This window comes from Somniosus microcephalus, chromosome 7 (genome assembly GCF_052327205.1).
Source record: "Somniosus microcephalus isolate GS21.2 chromosome 7, FLI_Smic_1.0, whole genome shotgun sequence".
NCBI classification, from domain to species: domain Eukaryota; kingdom Metazoa; phylum Chordata; class Chondrichthyes; order Squaliformes; family Somniosidae; genus Somniosus; species Somniosus microcephalus.
The window spans coordinates 157423303-157441395 of NC_140993.1; the positions used below are offsets into that span (position 1 = coordinate 157423303).

Here is an 18093-nt window from a genome sequence, read left to right on the forward strand (position 1 = left end):
ATGGTGGCTGTCCTTCGGGAGCCACTGTTCAGGAATCCGCACCTCCAAGTCCGCAGGTTCGGGCGGCTGGCGGAGCGCAGAGCTGTGTCTGGCAAGGTGACTCGAGTCGGGGACCTGCTCGATGGTGGAGGAGTGGGCTGGATGGTGCCGGAGGAGCTGGCGAGGCGCATGTCCTGGGTCAGCGTCCGGGTCGCGGCCGATGCCATCGAGTCGATAAAGTCGAAAGTGCACCCCGGCACCGCAAGGTGTATCGAGGCGGCTCAAGCGTGTGGGGCGATCCTGTCTGAGCTTTCCCCTGTTCGGACGGAATTCCTTGTCGGCGCCCAGCCACGAACCCCCCCTCGGGAACCGGTGCCTCACAACTTGAGCCGTCTCGACGAAATGCCCTCCGTGCCTTTTCATTCCGCACAGAGGGGTTTCCTGTACGGGCTGCTCCTGCACACCTTCCACTTTGTCATCTTCGCCTGCCATCCGGACACGCCGTGGCGTGCCGTTTTGCCTTCCGACGGAGGCGGAGGTCCCCAATGGGGGGCTCTCTATGCGGGAGTCCTCCCTTGTTCTATTGGGGACTTGGCCTGGAGGGTGTTGCACAGGGCAGTCCCGTGCAATAGGTTCTTAAATAGGTTCATGGACTCCCAGACCGCCTGTTTGTTCTGCGGTCTGGAGGAGTCCGTGTTCCATGTCTACGTTGAATGTGAGAGGTTGCAGCCCCTCTTCCATTGTTTGAAGGGGCTGCTCCTCAAGTTTTGGTTGCACTTCAGTCCCATGCTCTTGATCTACGGTCACCCGGTGCGGAAGGGAGCAGGCAGGTTGGAGGACCTCCTCGTGGGTCTGCTCCTGGGCCTGGCTAAAAGAGTCATTGATCGGTCCAGGCAGCAGGCGGTCGAGGGGGTCGTCCGGCCGGATTGCCTCCCTCTCTTCCGTGGCTATGTTCGCGCCCGGGTGGCCCTGGAGATGGAGCACGCGGTGTCCGCCGGCGCGCTCGATCACTTCCATGACCAGTGGGCGCCGCGGGGACTGGAGTGCATAAATGGGCTCAATCTGTGTTCCAAAGGGAGAAAGCCACAGCCTCTGCGCTTGGAAAGTGAACAGGTGTGAAGTGGGAGTTTTTATACTACATTTCAAGCTGTCACTCATCAGCTGATTCAATGGCCACTCAACTTCTGCCTCAGATTAACAGATGGGGTCCAGGAGCAGTGTGGAAGCCATGGGCAAGCTGTTAAGATCAAAAGGTAAGGTTAAATTCACTCTTAAGGGCTTGTCAACAAGCCAATAATTGTTTAAATTAGGTACCCCGCTGCTGCCGGTTGGGTCTGCTCAGCACTGGTAGACCCGACATTGGGAAAGGCAAGTGTGTGCAATTTGACAGCGGGTTCCCGACCCGCCACCAATCTGTCCACTGAGCACCGACAAAATTTGGGCCATTGTCATTGTAAACTGGTCTGGAAGGGATAGAGTGCCTCTGTGGACTGGGGTCTGCAGTGGGGTTGATGTGGGAGTGTGATTATTGAGGTAACTTTTGGAAAACTGATGATTTAGTTGGTTTGTTAAAAAGAATCTATTAATTGTGAAGTATAGTAATTAAAATAAATTAGAATGCATCATTTGTAATATAAAAATTCTATTTTTTCTCAGGGAGCATGCCGTTGGACCCACTAGAAATGCATCATAATTTTGTGTCATCAACACTTGGATTATGTACTTATGTTGTTTTCCTCCAATACAAGTGTAGGAATGTTAGTTATACTCACCGCTTAAATTACACAGCCCTTTGGGCGACAATCCGGCAGAGTGGATCTCCCGCCTGTTAAAGAACCGGCCTGATTTTCATACCATTGATTCCATGAAAAAGGCCGGTTGGTTCTATAACGAGTGGGGCCAGCCGCTCTGCGGATTACTGCCCAGGCAATGAAAACGAAAATTAACTTCCTTGTTTTCAGGTCATAGGGTGCTTATTGAGGTAGAAAGTTTTGACATTTAGCATTACTAACACAGCAATATTGTATTGTTAGCAAAACTACATCATAAGCTTGTCAGAAGACCATCAACACGTGAATGAGAACCTTGGGACGAATGATGTGGTGATCTTATTACATTTCAGTATGATCTGACGGAAGTTGAGGATATCGAAAGTTGGCAGCTCCAGCTTTAGAGTCTCGGCCACTCCCCCAGCTGTTCTCCGAGGGACTTCGCTCTTAAACACTGACGGTCATTCGCGTTATTGGCCCGGTTTCTCCATCAAATCAGACGATGAGTAATGGTTTCCACCCAGATAACAAACTGCATTTAACATTGGATGAATTCGAGTGACGTTTCCGGACACCTGATTTAATGGAAAAGTGAAAGACAAAAAACACCTTCCCGAAGTTGGGGATTTTATGCGGCTTCAGTGAAGACAGTATGGATTGACAGTAAGAAGGATTAACGGTTGACCATGGCAACCGAGGACAAGTTCAGCAAGTGCGATTTTCTATTGACCCTAGCTGGATTCGTGCTGTATTTAGCAGACATTGGAACCGACCTTTGGGTTGCTGCAAAGTTTTTAATCGAAGGACATGTTCTCTGGTGTGTTATGGTTTTGACGGTGACATTTGTTTCTGCATTGACACTTCAGAGCTTCAGCTGGTCTTGGTATCAAGATGACGAGAAAAGTCAGCAGGACAGATCAGAAAGACAACCTTCCCACAAGCAAGACTGTAATAGCAGCTGCTCGTATCTCTGTGTGTTGCATTTTTTTCAGTTGGCAATGCTGGTAAGGTAGGTACTTTCCGATTACATATTCTGCATCATTTCAGAAAAATCAGATGCAGAAGAAATGCGGATTTTCCAGTTCGCCTCCATCCATTCTGCATTCGCGCAACTGGAGCAAATGACCCAGAATGACAGGATTATGGAAAGGAACGAACTCAGACCCAGCTCATACAAGAACAGAACACTGCGATGCTGGAAATCTGAAATAAAAACAGAAACTACAGCAGGTCAGGCTGAAACGTTGACTCTGTTTCTCTCTCCACAGATGCTGACTGACCTGCTGAGTATTTCCAGCACTTTCTGTTTTTATTTCAGACCCAGCTCATTTCACGTGTGGGCCTAGTTGCTTTTTGTCAATTACTAATTCCCTAGCCCATCCAGTCCCACTTTTCTTTCCAGTGAAGGTTATTTTTTCTCGTGAATAAAATGTAACTTCTAGCTATGTCGCAATATGTGTTGCATATAAATACTTAAGCCCCGTTCATTTTAAATGTGTCACTGTTTTCATCAAAACAGCTCAGTTTCCAGTGGACTGTCTATGGCTGTACCACCCCCTTTCCAAGTTACTCTTTTTACACCATGCATTGTGGTAATATTTATATATTACAAAGTATTTACAGCACAGAAACAGGCCATTCAGCCCAACAGGTCCATGCCAGTGTGTATGTTCCACACAGAGCCTCCTCCCACCCTTCTTCATCTAACCCCATCAATATAACCTTCTATTCCTTTCTTCCTCATGTGCTTAGCTAGCTTCCCCTTAGTCTCAACGACTCCTTATTCTTACCATCCTGGGGAAAGAAGTTTCTCCTGAATTACAAATATATCTATTTAAAAATGTTTTTGCTAAATCTGAAAAAACTCTAATGTAGTTGTACTGAGAAACAGTGGAGTAACCTCACTTGAAGCAGTCAAGTTGAAGTTACAACACTCTTAAATTTAAAGCTGTATTTACACTGCTATGTGGTGTTGTTTCAAAGCGGTTTTGCTTCACACCAAAGCGAAACAGTTGTGCAGATCAGCAGTCAGGGCCTGACCTGAGTCCAGAGAGAAGCGGAGCGAGACTCCCTTTTCCAGCTAGTCTCACTCGGGTTCGCTCTCGAATCAGGTATTGATGTATAATACATTTTTAGCATTTAACAAAGCAAAATCATGTTGCACTGATGCAACGGTTGTATTGTAAATGTCGCTGAAATGTGGATGTCATTGAGTGAATATTCATTAGCATTTACAGTTGTTATGGTCGCTATGCGATTGCTGCTGATGGGATCTTGTGATGCACTGGTTGAAAAGTAAATTTACAGTGGCTTATTGGAGGAGTAACACATCACACTATTGTACAAATGACGCACATTCAAGACATGAAAAATGGGAAATTGAATATTTGTGGGATCTAACTCATACACAGCTGATAAAGGTGGGCTGTATTAGTTACATCCTGACTGATATCTTTGCTGCAATTTCTTACTTTTCTAATAAATATTATCTTCACACAGTATTTTCTCATGTCTTAGTTTTTAAAGAGATTAACATTTTAAAATTTAAATTTCCTAAATTTGTATTGCATCCCATGTTATGTGGAGGACAGATGATTTCTCTGGGGTAGAGTGCACATTTATCCACAGTTCACATCAGTAAGCTCTGTAAAAGTGAAAGTATCCTGGTGATCAGCCAGAAGAGGAAAAGGCCAAGACAGAAACCTGGCAACAAGGATAGGAAAGGTGAGGTCAAAAGGAGAATAGAGAAGAATTTGGTCTATAGCACAAAGCTGCACAATTGCTTTTATGAGCAATATTAAAAGTCATATTGAGAGAGAGTGGACATGAATATGTGAAGGGCAAATCATGTCTGACTCATCTAGTTCAATTTTTTGAGGAGATCATTAACATTGTGGATAAGGGAGTGTCTATGGATGTTGTCTGTATGGACTTCCAGAAGGCATTTGATAACCTTCCACACAAGGGATTTTTAGCAAAAATGAAAGCGCATGGAATTGGAGGCCATTTAGCGACATGGGCTGGAGATTGGTTGGGAGATAGGAGACAGAGAGTTAGGATAAAGATTACATACTCTGATATGTGGGATTATCCGCATTACCTGATTATCAAAATCCACGACAAGGCCTTGGACAACGTGGACATATTTCCATACCTCGGGAGCCTACTGTCAACAAGGGCAGACATCGATAATGAAGTCCAACACCACCTTCAGTGTGCCAGTGCAGCCTTCGGTCGCCTGAGGAAGAGAGTGTTTGAAGACCAGGTCCTCAAACCTGGCATTAAACTCATGGTCTACAGAGCAGCAGTGATGCCCGCCCTGCTGTATGCCTCAGAGACATGGACCATGTACAGCAGGCACAAAGTGGTCGGGAAGGCACCGAACACCTCGAGTCTCTTCGCCGGGAGCAAGTGGAAGCCCAGCGCAAGGAGCGCACGTCAACCCAAGCACCCCACCCACCCGCCCCTTCAATCACCATCTGCCCCACCTGTGACAGGGACTGTAGGTCCTGCATTGGACTCATCAGTCACCTGAGAACTCATTTTTAATGTGGAAGCAAGTCATCCTTGGTTCCGAGGGACTGCCTAAGGAGGAGGAGGAGGGACAAGTGATGTTCCCCAGAGATTTGTATGGGGGCATCAGCTTTTAACCATATATATTAATGCCTTGGATGAAGAAAAAGAGAGTTGTATATCCAAGTTTGCAGATGAAACTAAGTTGGGAGGCATAGTAAGTTTTGCAGATAGGAGCAGGAAGTTACAAAGTGTCATAGATAAATGAGTAGACAAAACTGGCAAATGGATTTCAATGTGGGGAAGTGTAAGGTAATCAATTTTGGATGCAAGAACGACAATTTTTTCTTAATGGTGAGAAAGTAGAAACTGTGGAGGAGCAAAGAAAGTTGGTTGTCCATGTATATAGATCACTAAAAGCTAGTGGACAGGTACAAAATGTAATTGAAAAGTCTAATTGAATGTTGGCCTTATCACAAGGGGACTGGAATACAAAGGGGAGGAAGTTATGGTGTAGTTGTATAGATCCTTGGTCAACTCCATCTGGAAAGTGTTCAGTTCTGGGGACTGCACCTCAGTGCCCGTGTTGCTGTTTTAGATTGCATTTAAAGGCTACTGAACTGACTTGCAGGGGATAGTTGCATTAATAAAAGTTTGGTGAACTCACTTGTGCGCTAATCTTGAACCGTAGTGACTAATAAGTTGATCCTTGTTATAACATGCTATTTGTAAATCAGCCGAAAAGATCAAATTTCAAAATAGGCATATTAGAATATAAACAAGAGTCTATTGGCCATTGAAGCAGCTATTTGTAGACTTGGGTAGACTAGTGAAGACATCAATATCCCACATTCTTGTACTCATTATAAATTTTCTTGTAGTTTTACTACAAACTACAACTCATTCGAAACATTGCAACCCTTGCCTGCACCGAGGCCCACACACTTATTACTGTCATTGTTATCAAACTTCACTGAGCTGCAGCCATGCGAATGTTAAGATGCTTATCTTTGCCTTCGATCCCTTCACAGCCTCACCCCACCCTACCACAGCAAACTCCCCCAGGCCAATACCCTTGCACACAATCACCATTCCTTTGACTCCTTATTTCCTTATATTGTTGTATACAACTTAGGAGGAATGCATAATTAGCGACTGTTACATTTCAGAATTTGATTGATAAATTAAATTTCTACTTCTAAATCTGTGCAATTATTGTCACAGTTGATTTTTACCACCTTGCTCAGCTGAAAATCCAATGATAGTATTGATTTTCAACCATAGCTTTAATTTACCAATTTAATATATGTACAGTAATGTTAAATTTAAGGTGTGGTCCTATCTTTTTAAGGATGTGCATACCTAAATTTGTTGCAACAAAATCTGGAAGCTCTGAAGAAAAATGAAATTTCATTCTGATATTTTAAAGCCTCCATTTTCTTGCAGCCCACTCACATATCCAATAATAATAACAATTAATTTTTAATCAATTTTTAAAAATCTAATTAAATCTCTCAAAAACAGCAAGTACAAGAGGTACAAAGATTACTATCAAATTAAAGTTTCTTTCTTAAATTAAATTCAATCAGATTTAGCTCACAGCATTTAACATGACTAATAACATAACATATTCCATGTTGAGGAACATCAATTTTAATTTAATGTAAAAACTGATCTATAGTTTGGTAGCAGTGCCACACCACTCCTACTTTTATACAGTAAGTGAGAGTTTCAGCAGTGCCTTATTTAGTATATATCTTATGAGCTGCCACTAACTCTTTTATTTCCTCAGTCGATACACTGGAGAGTATATTTTCTGTAGTAACAGCCTAATTTTGAATGTAAAGGGGTCAATGTGGTTTGGAAAATGGGCCAGATTTGTTTCTCCTGACCTCTGCTCATTATTCTGTCCTCCTCACGACTATGATTCGACAGACAGCTAAACCCTCATCACCAAACAGGAGGCGTTGTTACTTTTTTATCCAGTTTAATGACACAGGGTGAAACTACAAAGAGAACAAGAAATTACAACATCAAATAAGGCTGATTGGTAGTACAATCATGATCTGCATACACAAAATAAATCTAGGATAGTAGAATGAAACGTTACTACTATAACTCAATGGTTCTATTACAATTTGAGGTAAGTATGATACAACAATAAAAGTCTAACACATGAATGCCAGGGGAAAGACTAATAGCTAGCTACCACGGAACTCCACAAAGTGCAATATATTAACTCATCTGGCCACAAATATCAAAAAATGGTGACATAGATCAAACATAAAGAACATCTGATAAAAGGCTACTTACAGACAATGCCAACCAAGGGGGAAACTAAGAAGGATGGCGTTAGATTCTGTAAACATCCCCAGCCATGAGTTCAAGATGGCTCCCTCGTGGTTCTGTTTTACTTTCACTTTCTAATCATGTCACATGACATAAATCAACAATAAGGAGGTAAGTAGTAAACACTAGGGGGAGACAAAACACACTACCAAAGTCTCATCGGAGACATAACACTCCCCGTCTGGTATCTCTAAGATGCCACATAATAAAGAAAATACAACTTATCAGGGAGCAACCGTCTGGTCTTCCTTGGAGAGAAGAAGCACAATCTCTGTGATCGGCCTGTAGAAGAGCTTTGTCCCATCACCGCTTGGGATCTTGACATCTACCTTCCGAACTCTACAATCTTTGCTGGGGAAAACCTTTGAGATGATCCCCATCGGCCATTCACTTCTTTTGTTCTGACTGTCCTTCATTAAAACTATGTTCCCCATCTGGACATTGGTCTTTGATGACTGCCATTGCTACGTGCTTGGAGAGTTGACAGGTACTCGCGTCGCCAACGGCTCCAGAAGGTGTTGGCCAGACTCTGTACCTGCTTCCACTGACGTCTGTAGAGGTCCTTGCTGCCGAACTCTCCTGGAGGTGTAGGAATGGCTTCTCCTTTCTGAGTGAGGAGGGTGGCAGGCATCAGGATGAGTGGGAACTCTGCATCTGATGACGGAGGGACGAGTGGTCTTGCATTGATGATGGCTACCACTTCAGCCATGAATGTGGCGAGGACTTCATGAGTGAGTCTGGAAGATCCATGTTCCAGAAGCATTGCATCCAATATGCGACGTGTGATGCCGATCATTCGTTCCCACGAACCTCCCATATGTGAGGAATGTGGCGGATTGAAGATCCAGGTGCAACCTTGGCCTGCGAGGTATCTCTTAACTATGTTGTCATCGTTAGAAGAAGGAATGTCGAGCTCCTTGCAGGCTCCGATGAAGTTGGTACCACAGTCAGATCGAAGCTGCTTGGCTGGTCCACGTATGGAGAAGAATGACACTTCTGTGACTTTCTGCTGGGGACGACACAGGAATTCAGGTCCTATAAGCCATGTGGTATCCCTTAAGCAAGCTGCAGTGACAGATCTGGTGGCTGTTGTATCCGTGTGTTAATAGAGACACTGAAGGCAGGAGTTAGTTTCACAGGTGTTTACTGAACAAAGTCTGGAGGTGAACTAACTGATACAACACAATATACAGGCTTATATAGCCCGAGTGGCCATTACCGGCATTACAGTACACAGGGGGCTCTTAAAGGCACATACACTACAGTGGCGTGATCGGCTGGATTCAGGTGAGTAGGCACGTAGTGCCATTGTTCAGGTTGTGTTGACCTTCTGATGCGTTGGACTCTGTTATTGATGTACACATACAACCTTCTAGTCTGGTTGCATATGTAGCCCAGCACCACCTTACTGTCTGTGTAGAACTGGATAGAGTCAGGCTTGAGATCAATCTCAGAGGTGATCAGTTCTGCCATCTCTACAGCCAGAACGGCAGCACAGAGCTCCAGTCATGGAATGCTGTGTTCGGGACATGGTGTTAACCTTGCCTTGCCGAGGATGAAGCCTGCTTCACAATCTCCATTGGGGTTTGTGACCTTGAGGTAAGCAACTGCAGCTATGGCATCGTTTGAAGCATCAGAAAATACATATTTCTTTGTGTTGAGCTTCAGAGGGAGAGATGAGAGTATAGGGTCTTGGAATTTGAAGCTTTCTGAGGTCTTGGAGAGAGCTTCTCCATGTGTGCCAAGATCCCTCCTTTTCTCGAGGTAGTGGTGAATCCCAATCGTTCGTGTCTGCCGTGCGATCTCTAAGCAGAGCTTTTCCTTGGATGATGACTGGTGCCACAAAACCAAGGGGGTCGAACAGGCCATTCACCGTAGGAAGGACATCATGACGAGTGAAGGGCTTTTCGTTGTCTTCAACTTGGAAGGTAAAGGTATCCGTATTCAGGTCCCAACTGAGCCCAAAGCTGTGCTGTAGAGGAGGTAAGTCAACTCCAAGGTCCAGGTCCTTTAGGTCATTGGTGTGGTCTTCTGAGGCAAAGGCTTTCTGCATGAATGAAATGAAGTGGTCGATTGTATCCGGCTTTCTTTCCAGCGTGCGGTGGAGAGAGATGAGTCGATTGAGTGCTTGTCCTCGGTTGTTAGGAAGCCGTCGTCTTGGAGTTCTGAATGGTAGAGGAGCGACCCAGCTATTGCTACTGTCCATGAAGACCTCTTCATCCATGTTCTTTATAAAGAGTTTGTCCTCAATGGAAGGAGCTAACTTGTCATCGTCACTCGTCCTTTTGCAGATTGCCTGACCAAGACGATCCTCTTGCTTTCCGTGTTCTGGTTGCTCAGTAGGATCATCAGAGAGAGAGCTTGGAACCTGTATGCCATATCTTTCTTTCACTTGAAAGCTGTTGGGGCACGGATCAAAGAGTGAGGGGCGACCATTCTCCAGCACATTTGTATGGAATGTGTTCACTTTGGCAGGTCTGTGGGCGTTTCCCAGACAAACATCACCGATGATGACCCACCCTAGGTCAAGTCTCTGAGCATAAGGTGAGCCGTGTGGACCATTTATCTGTTCACGTACCTTGTGGATTCTCAATATGTCTCTGCCTAGTAGAAGCAGGATGGGAGCTTGTGGGTCCAACGGTGGAATCTGGTAAGCCACTGGTTTGAGATGAGCATGATGAAGCGCTGCTTCAGGTGTAGGGATCTCTGACCTGTTATTGGGCACCTGGTTACACTCGATTAGTGTGGGCAGAGGCAGACTCGTCTTTCCATCAAGGGTCTTCACTATGAAACCACTGGCCCTCCTTCCCGATTTCTCCACTAGGCCGGCACAAGTTTTCAGTGAATATCGGGAGCTGTTTCCTTCTATGTTGAAGTGGTCAAAGAACTGAGACTTGGCGAGTGATCTGTTACTCTGATCATCCAGCATGGCGTATATCTTTATGGCTTTCTCTTGCTGTCCTTCAGGGTAGACCATCACAAGACAGATTTTGGAACAGGATTTGCTGCTGATGTGTGCTCCACAGACCTTGGTGCAATGTGAGGTTACTTCAGGTGTCAGAATGTCTTCCTCTTCCTCCCCGCCGTGCTCTGCTGCGGCGGTAGAGGCCGTTGAGACCCAGGGGGCTGGACCTGGGTGGAGTGCTGTGTTGTGGCCTTCGCTATTGCATTCTGTGCATTTGACGGCCGTGTTACAGTTTTGTGCCAGGTGAGTTGAAGAGGAACAGCATTTATAACAGATGCCACGTTCCTTTAAGAACGATTTGCGATCCTCCAAAGTCCGTTCTCTGAAGCTCTGACACCTCCTGAGCGGGTGCGGCTTGTTGTGAATGGGGCATTGCTTGACGGGGTCATCCGTTTTCCCATCTGCGTCGTCGCTGGAGGAGGTGGTGGACAGTGACATTTCAGTTTTATGAACTGACACTGGAGTTCTCTGGCTGTACCTTGTAGCAGACTGTGCTGTCTTCAGTGGCCCAGGGCTTTGAGTGGAGAAGAAGAAGCTTGGGTTGTTTCTTATTTTAGCCTGCTGGCAGATAAACTTGGCAAAAAAGGAGAAAGGTGGGAAGGGAACGTTGTGATCTTCCTTATACTTTGATCCCTGAGTTATCCATTGTTCCTGCAAGTTGAATGGTAACTTTTCAACAATGGGATTTATCCCGCGTGCCGTGTCAAGGTACAGAAGACCTGGCGGACTTCCCTCAGTTTTCGCTGAGTCAATTTCCATTAGGACGTCACCTAACTCTCTGAGCTTCAGGTGGTCTCGATTGAGGATCTTGGGAAAGTTCTCCAGCTTCTTAAACAGTGCATTCTCAACCACCTCCGGGGAGCCATAGCTCTTGTCCAGACGATCCCATATCATCTTCAACCCCCTTTCCGGGAGGTTAATGTGCACAGCTCGAATTCTCTTGGCGTGCTCAGAGGATTCCTTACCCAGCCATTTAGCAAGTAGGTTGATTTCTTCACTTGCTGACAGGTCTAACCCTCTTATGGTGTTCCGAAAAGTAGACCTCCATGCTCTGTAGTCTTCAGGTTGGTCGTTGAACTGTAGCAACCCGGTGGTGATGAGTTCATGACATGCGAAGAACCTCACGAAATCTGACATGCCTTGGGTCTGTTCATAGTGAGGTAGAGCAGCTGGACTGCGATAGGTCTGCAGATGTTGTGAACGATAATGATGGATTAGCCTTTGGTCTTCTGGTTGGAACTTGTGTTCATCCTCTTCCACAGTGTTTTTGTTGAGCTCACAACGGCGCTAAGATGCATGGCCAGGCTCTTCCTGTTCGTGTATTAACTCTGGAACAGGCTCTATGTCAGGCATTGAAGAGTTAACAGTTTGTGACCTGGAGTGGCTTTGTATGTATTCTGTGGTGCATTGCACTGGATCTTGGTGAGGGAGATGGAGGTTAAGGTTGCTGCCTGTTGCTTCACCTTCAACAGCTGCTTCAAGGACTTCTGCCTCCGCTAGAACTGCTGCTGCCTCTTTTTCCATATCCAATACGGCTAATGTTGCTTCAATACGTGCCTTTTCCATTTTTATGTCCATTTCCTTTTGAGCAAAGGATATCTTTGCTTTGGCTGCTTCGGCCTTGGCGCTGGCCATCGCTGCTGCTGCACCAGTAACAGACCTACTTGAATGCCTGGAGGAGCCAGAACAGTGAGATCTGGTCTCCTCTGCTTGTTTCAATGGTGACTGTTCCTCCATTTCAGCTTTTGTGACTGATGTCTGGAATGTGTGGATTTGGAGATGCATTGAATCGTGTTGGTGTTGAGTATCTGTACCTTTAGTAGATTCGCCCATGGGAAAGGTGTCTTTTCACTATCTGTCCTCCTCGCGACTATGATTCGACAGACAGCTAAACCCTTATCACCAAACAGGAGGCGTTGTTACTATTTTATCCAGTTTAATGACACAGGGTGAAACTACAAAGAGAACAAGAAATTACAACATCAAATAAGGCTGATTGGTAGTACAATCATGATCTGAATACACAAAATAAATCTAGGATAGTAGAATGAAACGTTACTACTATAACTCAATGGTTCTATTACAATTTGAGGTAAGTATGATACAACAATAAAAGTCTAACACATGAATGCCAGGGGAAAGACTAATAGCTAGCTACCACGGAACTCCACAAAGTGCAATATATTAACTCATCTGGCCACAAATATCAAAAAATGGTGACATAGATCAAACGTAAAGAACATCTGATAAAAGGCTACTTACAGACAATGCCAACCAAGGGGGAAACTAAGAAGGATGGCGTTAGATTCTGTAAACATCCCCAGCCATGAGTTCAAGATGGCTCCCTCGTGGTTCTGTTTTACTTTCACTTTCTAATCATGTCACATGACATAAATCAACAATAAGGAGGTAAATAGTAAACACTAGGGGGAGACAAAACACAATACCAAAGTCTCATTGGAGACATAACACTCATTTTGCGCATCATGCACATTTCTGGTGGGAGACTTATTGGGCGCAGGAAGCTGCCGCCTGAAACAGCTGGGAGTATCATGTCAACATTCAGATGATTTTCTGATGTCTCTTTGGTCACATAAATTCTCAATATTTGTGCTGCATTACACTGAGTGAACTAGGCAGCCATATAAATTGGGAGCCAACTGTTGCAAGGGACTGCAATATTTACCAAAGTTTATTCAAAGAGCTCTGAAAGAAGTTTCTTTTAACCATTTTCAGGAAATTTCTGTATTGTTTTTTCTTGCTTTTTTTCCTGCTGCTTTCATGTAGCTTTTCAGAACCCTTGTGGCAATTATGGTGGTGCAGCCTTTTTTTCCAACAGCTGCAATGTTGCCACAATAGGTTTCCCCATGGGAATTTTCCTATAACTCTGCTTTTTGATTATTAGATTGTACTTTTTGTTAAACCTGTTTAAAGCAGGGTTTACTGCACCTGTCATGGGTCATTGTTGTCTAAATTTGAAGATTTTTCTATACTGTTAGTGACAGTTTGTGTTCAAGCATGAGTAGCTAGTAAGCTGAAGATGGGCTGATTTGCATTTTAAAATGGAAATGTTCAATGGGTTTAAAGAATTCTTTCAATGCTTGCATGACGTTTTATTACTGTCTATTCTTACCCATGTTTATTTTTAATTTTACTTATATATGGGTGTTGCTGTTGGGTGGAGCAAATAGCTGCAATGCATTTCATTATTCATTAACTGACTATGTTATGACTCAACTCAAAAACTCATTCAAAGTACATCCAGATAATAAGAATAAATTGCATTACTGTCAGTTGGTTAGGAACACAGGAATGTACACGACCAGAAGAAACCATTGTGGTATATCTGATTGGTTCTGAAATTCAAGAATACCAAAACACTGTTTTATCTCTCATACCCCTCAATCACTTTGTGCCATATATCTGTCCAGTTCCCTCTTGAGTATGCAGCAACTAGCTTCCTCTACTGCCTTCTCAGGCAACCTTTTTCTAATATTCACCACCCTTTGTGCAAAGTAATTAAATTGAATCTGCCTGGATTTCCACATGGCATTCGATAAGGTGCCACATAAAAGGCTGTCACGCAAGATAAGGGCTCATGGGCTGGGAGTAATATATTAGCATGGATTAAGGATTGGTTAATGGACAGAAAACAGAAAGTAGGAATAAATGGGTCATTTTCTGGTTGGCAGGCTGTAACTAGTGGGGCTACTGCAAGGATCAGTACTTTGGTCTCCGCTATTTACAATCTATATTAATGATTTAGATGAAGGGACCGAGTACAATGTATCCAAGTTTGCCGACGATACAAAGCTAGGACACAAAGAGCCTGCAAAGGGATATAGACAGGTTAAGTGAGTGGGCAATAAGGTGGCAGATAGAGTTTAATGTGGGGAAATGTGAGGTTATTCACTTTGGTAGGAAGAATAGAAAAACAGAATATTTTTTAAATGGTGAGAAACTATTAAATGTTGGTGTTCAGAGAGATTTAGGTGTTGTCATACAAAAAACACAAAGTTAGCATGCAGGTACAGCAAGTAATTAGGAAGGCAAATGGCATGTTGGCCTTTATTGCCAGGGGGTTTGAGTACAAGAGTGAGGAAGTCCTGCTACAATTGTACCGGGCCTTGGTGAGACCACACCTGGAGTACTGGGCACAGTTCTGGTCTCCTTATCTCAGAAAGGACATACTTGCCTTGGAGGCGGCGCAGCGAAGATTCACTCGATTGATCCCTGGGATGAGAGGGTTGTCCTATGAAGAGAGATTAAGTAGAATGGGCCTATATGCACTGGAGTTTAGAAGAATGAGAGGTGAGTTCATTGAAACAGATAAGATTCTGAGGTGGATTGACAGGATAAATGCTGAGAGGTTGTTTCCCCTGGCTGGAGAGTCTAGAACTAGGGAGCATAGTCTGAGGATAAGGGGTCAGCTTTTAAGACTGTGATGAGGAGGAATTTCTTCACTCAGAGGGTTATGCATCTTTAGAATTCCCTACCCCAAAGGGCTGTGGATGCTGACTCGTTGAGTATATTCAAGGCTGAGATAGATAGATTTTTGGACTCTAGGGGAAGCAAGGGATATGGGGATCAGGCGGGAAAGTGGAGCTGAGGTCGAAGATCAGCCATGATCTTATTGAATGGCGGAGCAGGCTCGAAAGGCCATATGGCCTACTTCTGCTCCTAACTCTTATGTTTTTATGTTCACATTCCTTCTCCTGAGTTTGAACCATGCTCCTTCTTAACAGAGTTTGTAAGAATGTCAAATATATTATCAGAGCTCAATTTATCTGTACCTATTAGAATTTTAAATATCTAATAAATTCTCCCCTGAGCCTTCCCTTTATCATAGTAAATACTTCAAGTTTCTTTAGCCTCTCCTCATAGGTGCCTAATTCAAGGTGTCAATTTTGTTGCTAGCTGTGCCCTTGCAAATACCAGGATGTTCCTGTTGTAGCACGGTGACCTGGGTTCATAGGATATAGATTGCAGCACCGAAGGATGCCATTTGGCTCCTTATTTCTGTGCTGGTGCTAGCTTTTCAACTGAAGCTACCTTTTCTAATTCAATTTTTCTTCCCTTTTTTCATTTCCTTTTATATTTTTCCTTTGCAAATTCGTATCCTATTCCCTTTTAGATGATTGTAAGCTTTTTATTTTGACTGGCATTAAATTGACAGCAAGACCAATTCTTTTGAAACAATTGGAATAAGTTTATTAAGCACACACACATGCACATGGCCTATTGGACAAAGCAATCAGTTTACTGGTATCCTATGGATTCTACTTGATTACAACAGGTAAGGTAATGGGTTACAGATTTAAACAGACTTATACTTCCCTCTGAGTCAAGCAATGCACGCGGCCTCCTTCCTTGCTTTTCTTGGTCTGGTCTATAGAGGGGGGCTTCCTGCTTTTCCGCGTGGTCATCAAGAGAGCGAGCTTTTGCTTTCCTCCTTTTATATCTTTTAAAGTCCATTGTCTCCAGTATAAATTGCTAAGACCCCAGGATTGGGTCTTAGTTTCATGGTAGTTCTTGATTGGCTTTCCTTACTCACGTGTCTGTCTGCAGCGGCTGGTGCCATTTCTTGATTAAGTTAATCATTTTGTTAACACCTTTTTAATGGCTCTGAGTTTCGATGGTGAGTTTCGATGGGTTTTCGATGGGTTTGTTTACCCTGAAAGTCATGCTGTCTCTGTGGGGGTTATCTTGTTAATGCAGGTTTCTTTTGTTACGTTTCACGCCGTTGCCTTGAGCCCCGCCCACCCAGGGGAGAACCATACACATTAAATTCATCTTTATTACATACATCTTATATTAATAGTCTCGAGTCCATCACATATCATAATTTTGACAAAACATAAATTTTTATTCTTACATGATGTTATAGTTTCTGTTTCAATTGCCACTTGTCATAAAGCATTCTGTTCTGTAAAAGCCCTCTGTGAAAACATTTCTTTCAATTTACTTCTTCATTCTACCAGTGATAATCTTTTGTGCCTATGTCCGCTTGTTACAGATTTGTCAACCAATAGAAACAATCTTTCACTATTTAACCTCTCAAAGCCTTTCTTAATTTTGAAAACCATTATAATCCCCCTTAACCTCTCTGATCCAGTGAAAAAAGCCTCAGTTTTTTGAGCATTTCATTATAACCATAACCTTTATCTCAGTATTGTTCTAGTTAATCTTCACTGCACCCTTTTGATACTCTTCCTATAATGGAGTACCCAGAACTGCACGTAATATTCCAGTAGTGGCTTAACCAATACCTTCTACAAAATCAGCATTTTGTTTTGTATTCACTGACCACTGTGATGGGGCAGGTATCTCTCATAACTCACTGCTACCAGTATGATTTAACTTTTGGGTATTTTAAATGAGGCTAAATTTCTTCTTGCAACAGCCTTGTCAGACTTCACACAAGTGGTCCATACATTCCCTAGGTACCTGGGGGGAAAAATTCGGTTGGTTTGCGCCTCCCATTAGTGCCTTAAGAGGGCGCTAATGGGGCGCAAAGCAACTAGCGCCTGTGCGTGGCGATGTTTGCGCCGCTCACGAAATTAACTAGACATTTTGCGACGGCCCTAAACACTACCGCCATGATCTCCTGCGCCGGCAGATTGTGACATTTGTCGAGAGTGCAACGCCCCGGTAGTGCCCCGGACCGGATATTGAGTGGCGCCCCTGTTTTACCGCCTGCTGCTAGCAACGACAGGTTGAGAGGAGCATTTTGCAGTCGGGAAGGGACTGGGAGAGCGCTATTTAAAGGCGACCGCTTCCTACCTTTTTTGTCAGCGAAATTTTTGCACCACGCACTCAGAGAGAGAGAGAGAGAGAGAGAGAGAGACTGCAGGAGATATTCAAAGCTGTGTTGAGGAGTTTTGGGTACTGAGCAGCACTTTGCAGGTTCTTTCTGATTTGATCTTCCTTGCATTGATTTAGAAGAGAATATGGGGGCTGCACTCTGAGCTCTTTCCTTGGGTCTCTCCATTGTTCTTTCCAACAGATTTGATGTACAGGTCTCTCCAGGCCGAGATTCAAGGCTGCAATGAGCAGGGTGTGGATGGAGAGCAAGATCAACCCTCCCCTTTAAGAACTGGCCAGCGCCAGTGTGTCTGTGTTCCATTGCTGACTGACATCACATGAGCTTCGCCTGTGCTCTGAGTTAGCGCCTCGCTCCTCAGCCTTTGCACCTTAAGAGAGGTGTGTAGCGTCTGATTTAGCACTCCAATCACCGCCAGGGGCAATAAAAGCCAAGTTTGCAGTCGGAGGCGATAATTAGCGCCAGGTGTTAATCTTTGCACCCGGCCGATAATTGCACCCCAAATGGGGCGATACTGAATCTCTCCCCCCTGCAGTTTTATGTCCCTGCAGAAACCTTGTATCCTTGGGACTAGGTTCTTCTCCCGTGGTGGTTTAGCAGTGGGCGGGACTTCAGCTTGTCCATGTCAATGTGCTGCTAACCCACTGCCTTTTGCTCCAGAGTCCCTAATTACATATGTGAGGGAGGGAGGGGAG

The 18093-nt window shown here is 44.2% G+C and overlaps 1 protein-coding gene across 1 annotated transcript in view; it reads left to right on the top strand.

Annotated features, from left to right (window-relative positions):
- Window positions 1-1668: 1668 nt before the first annotated feature.
- Window positions 1669-18093, top strand: part of xkr9 (XK related 9) — a 57487-nt gene continuing 41062 nt past the window's right edge. The window contains exon 1 of the mRNA XM_085993146.1: window positions 1669-2757. Within this exon, the coding sequence (XP_085849272.1) occupies window positions 2435-2757 (323 nt within the window). The 5' untranslated portion in view covers window positions 1669-2434. The remainder of the gene's footprint in view (window positions 2758-18093) is intronic.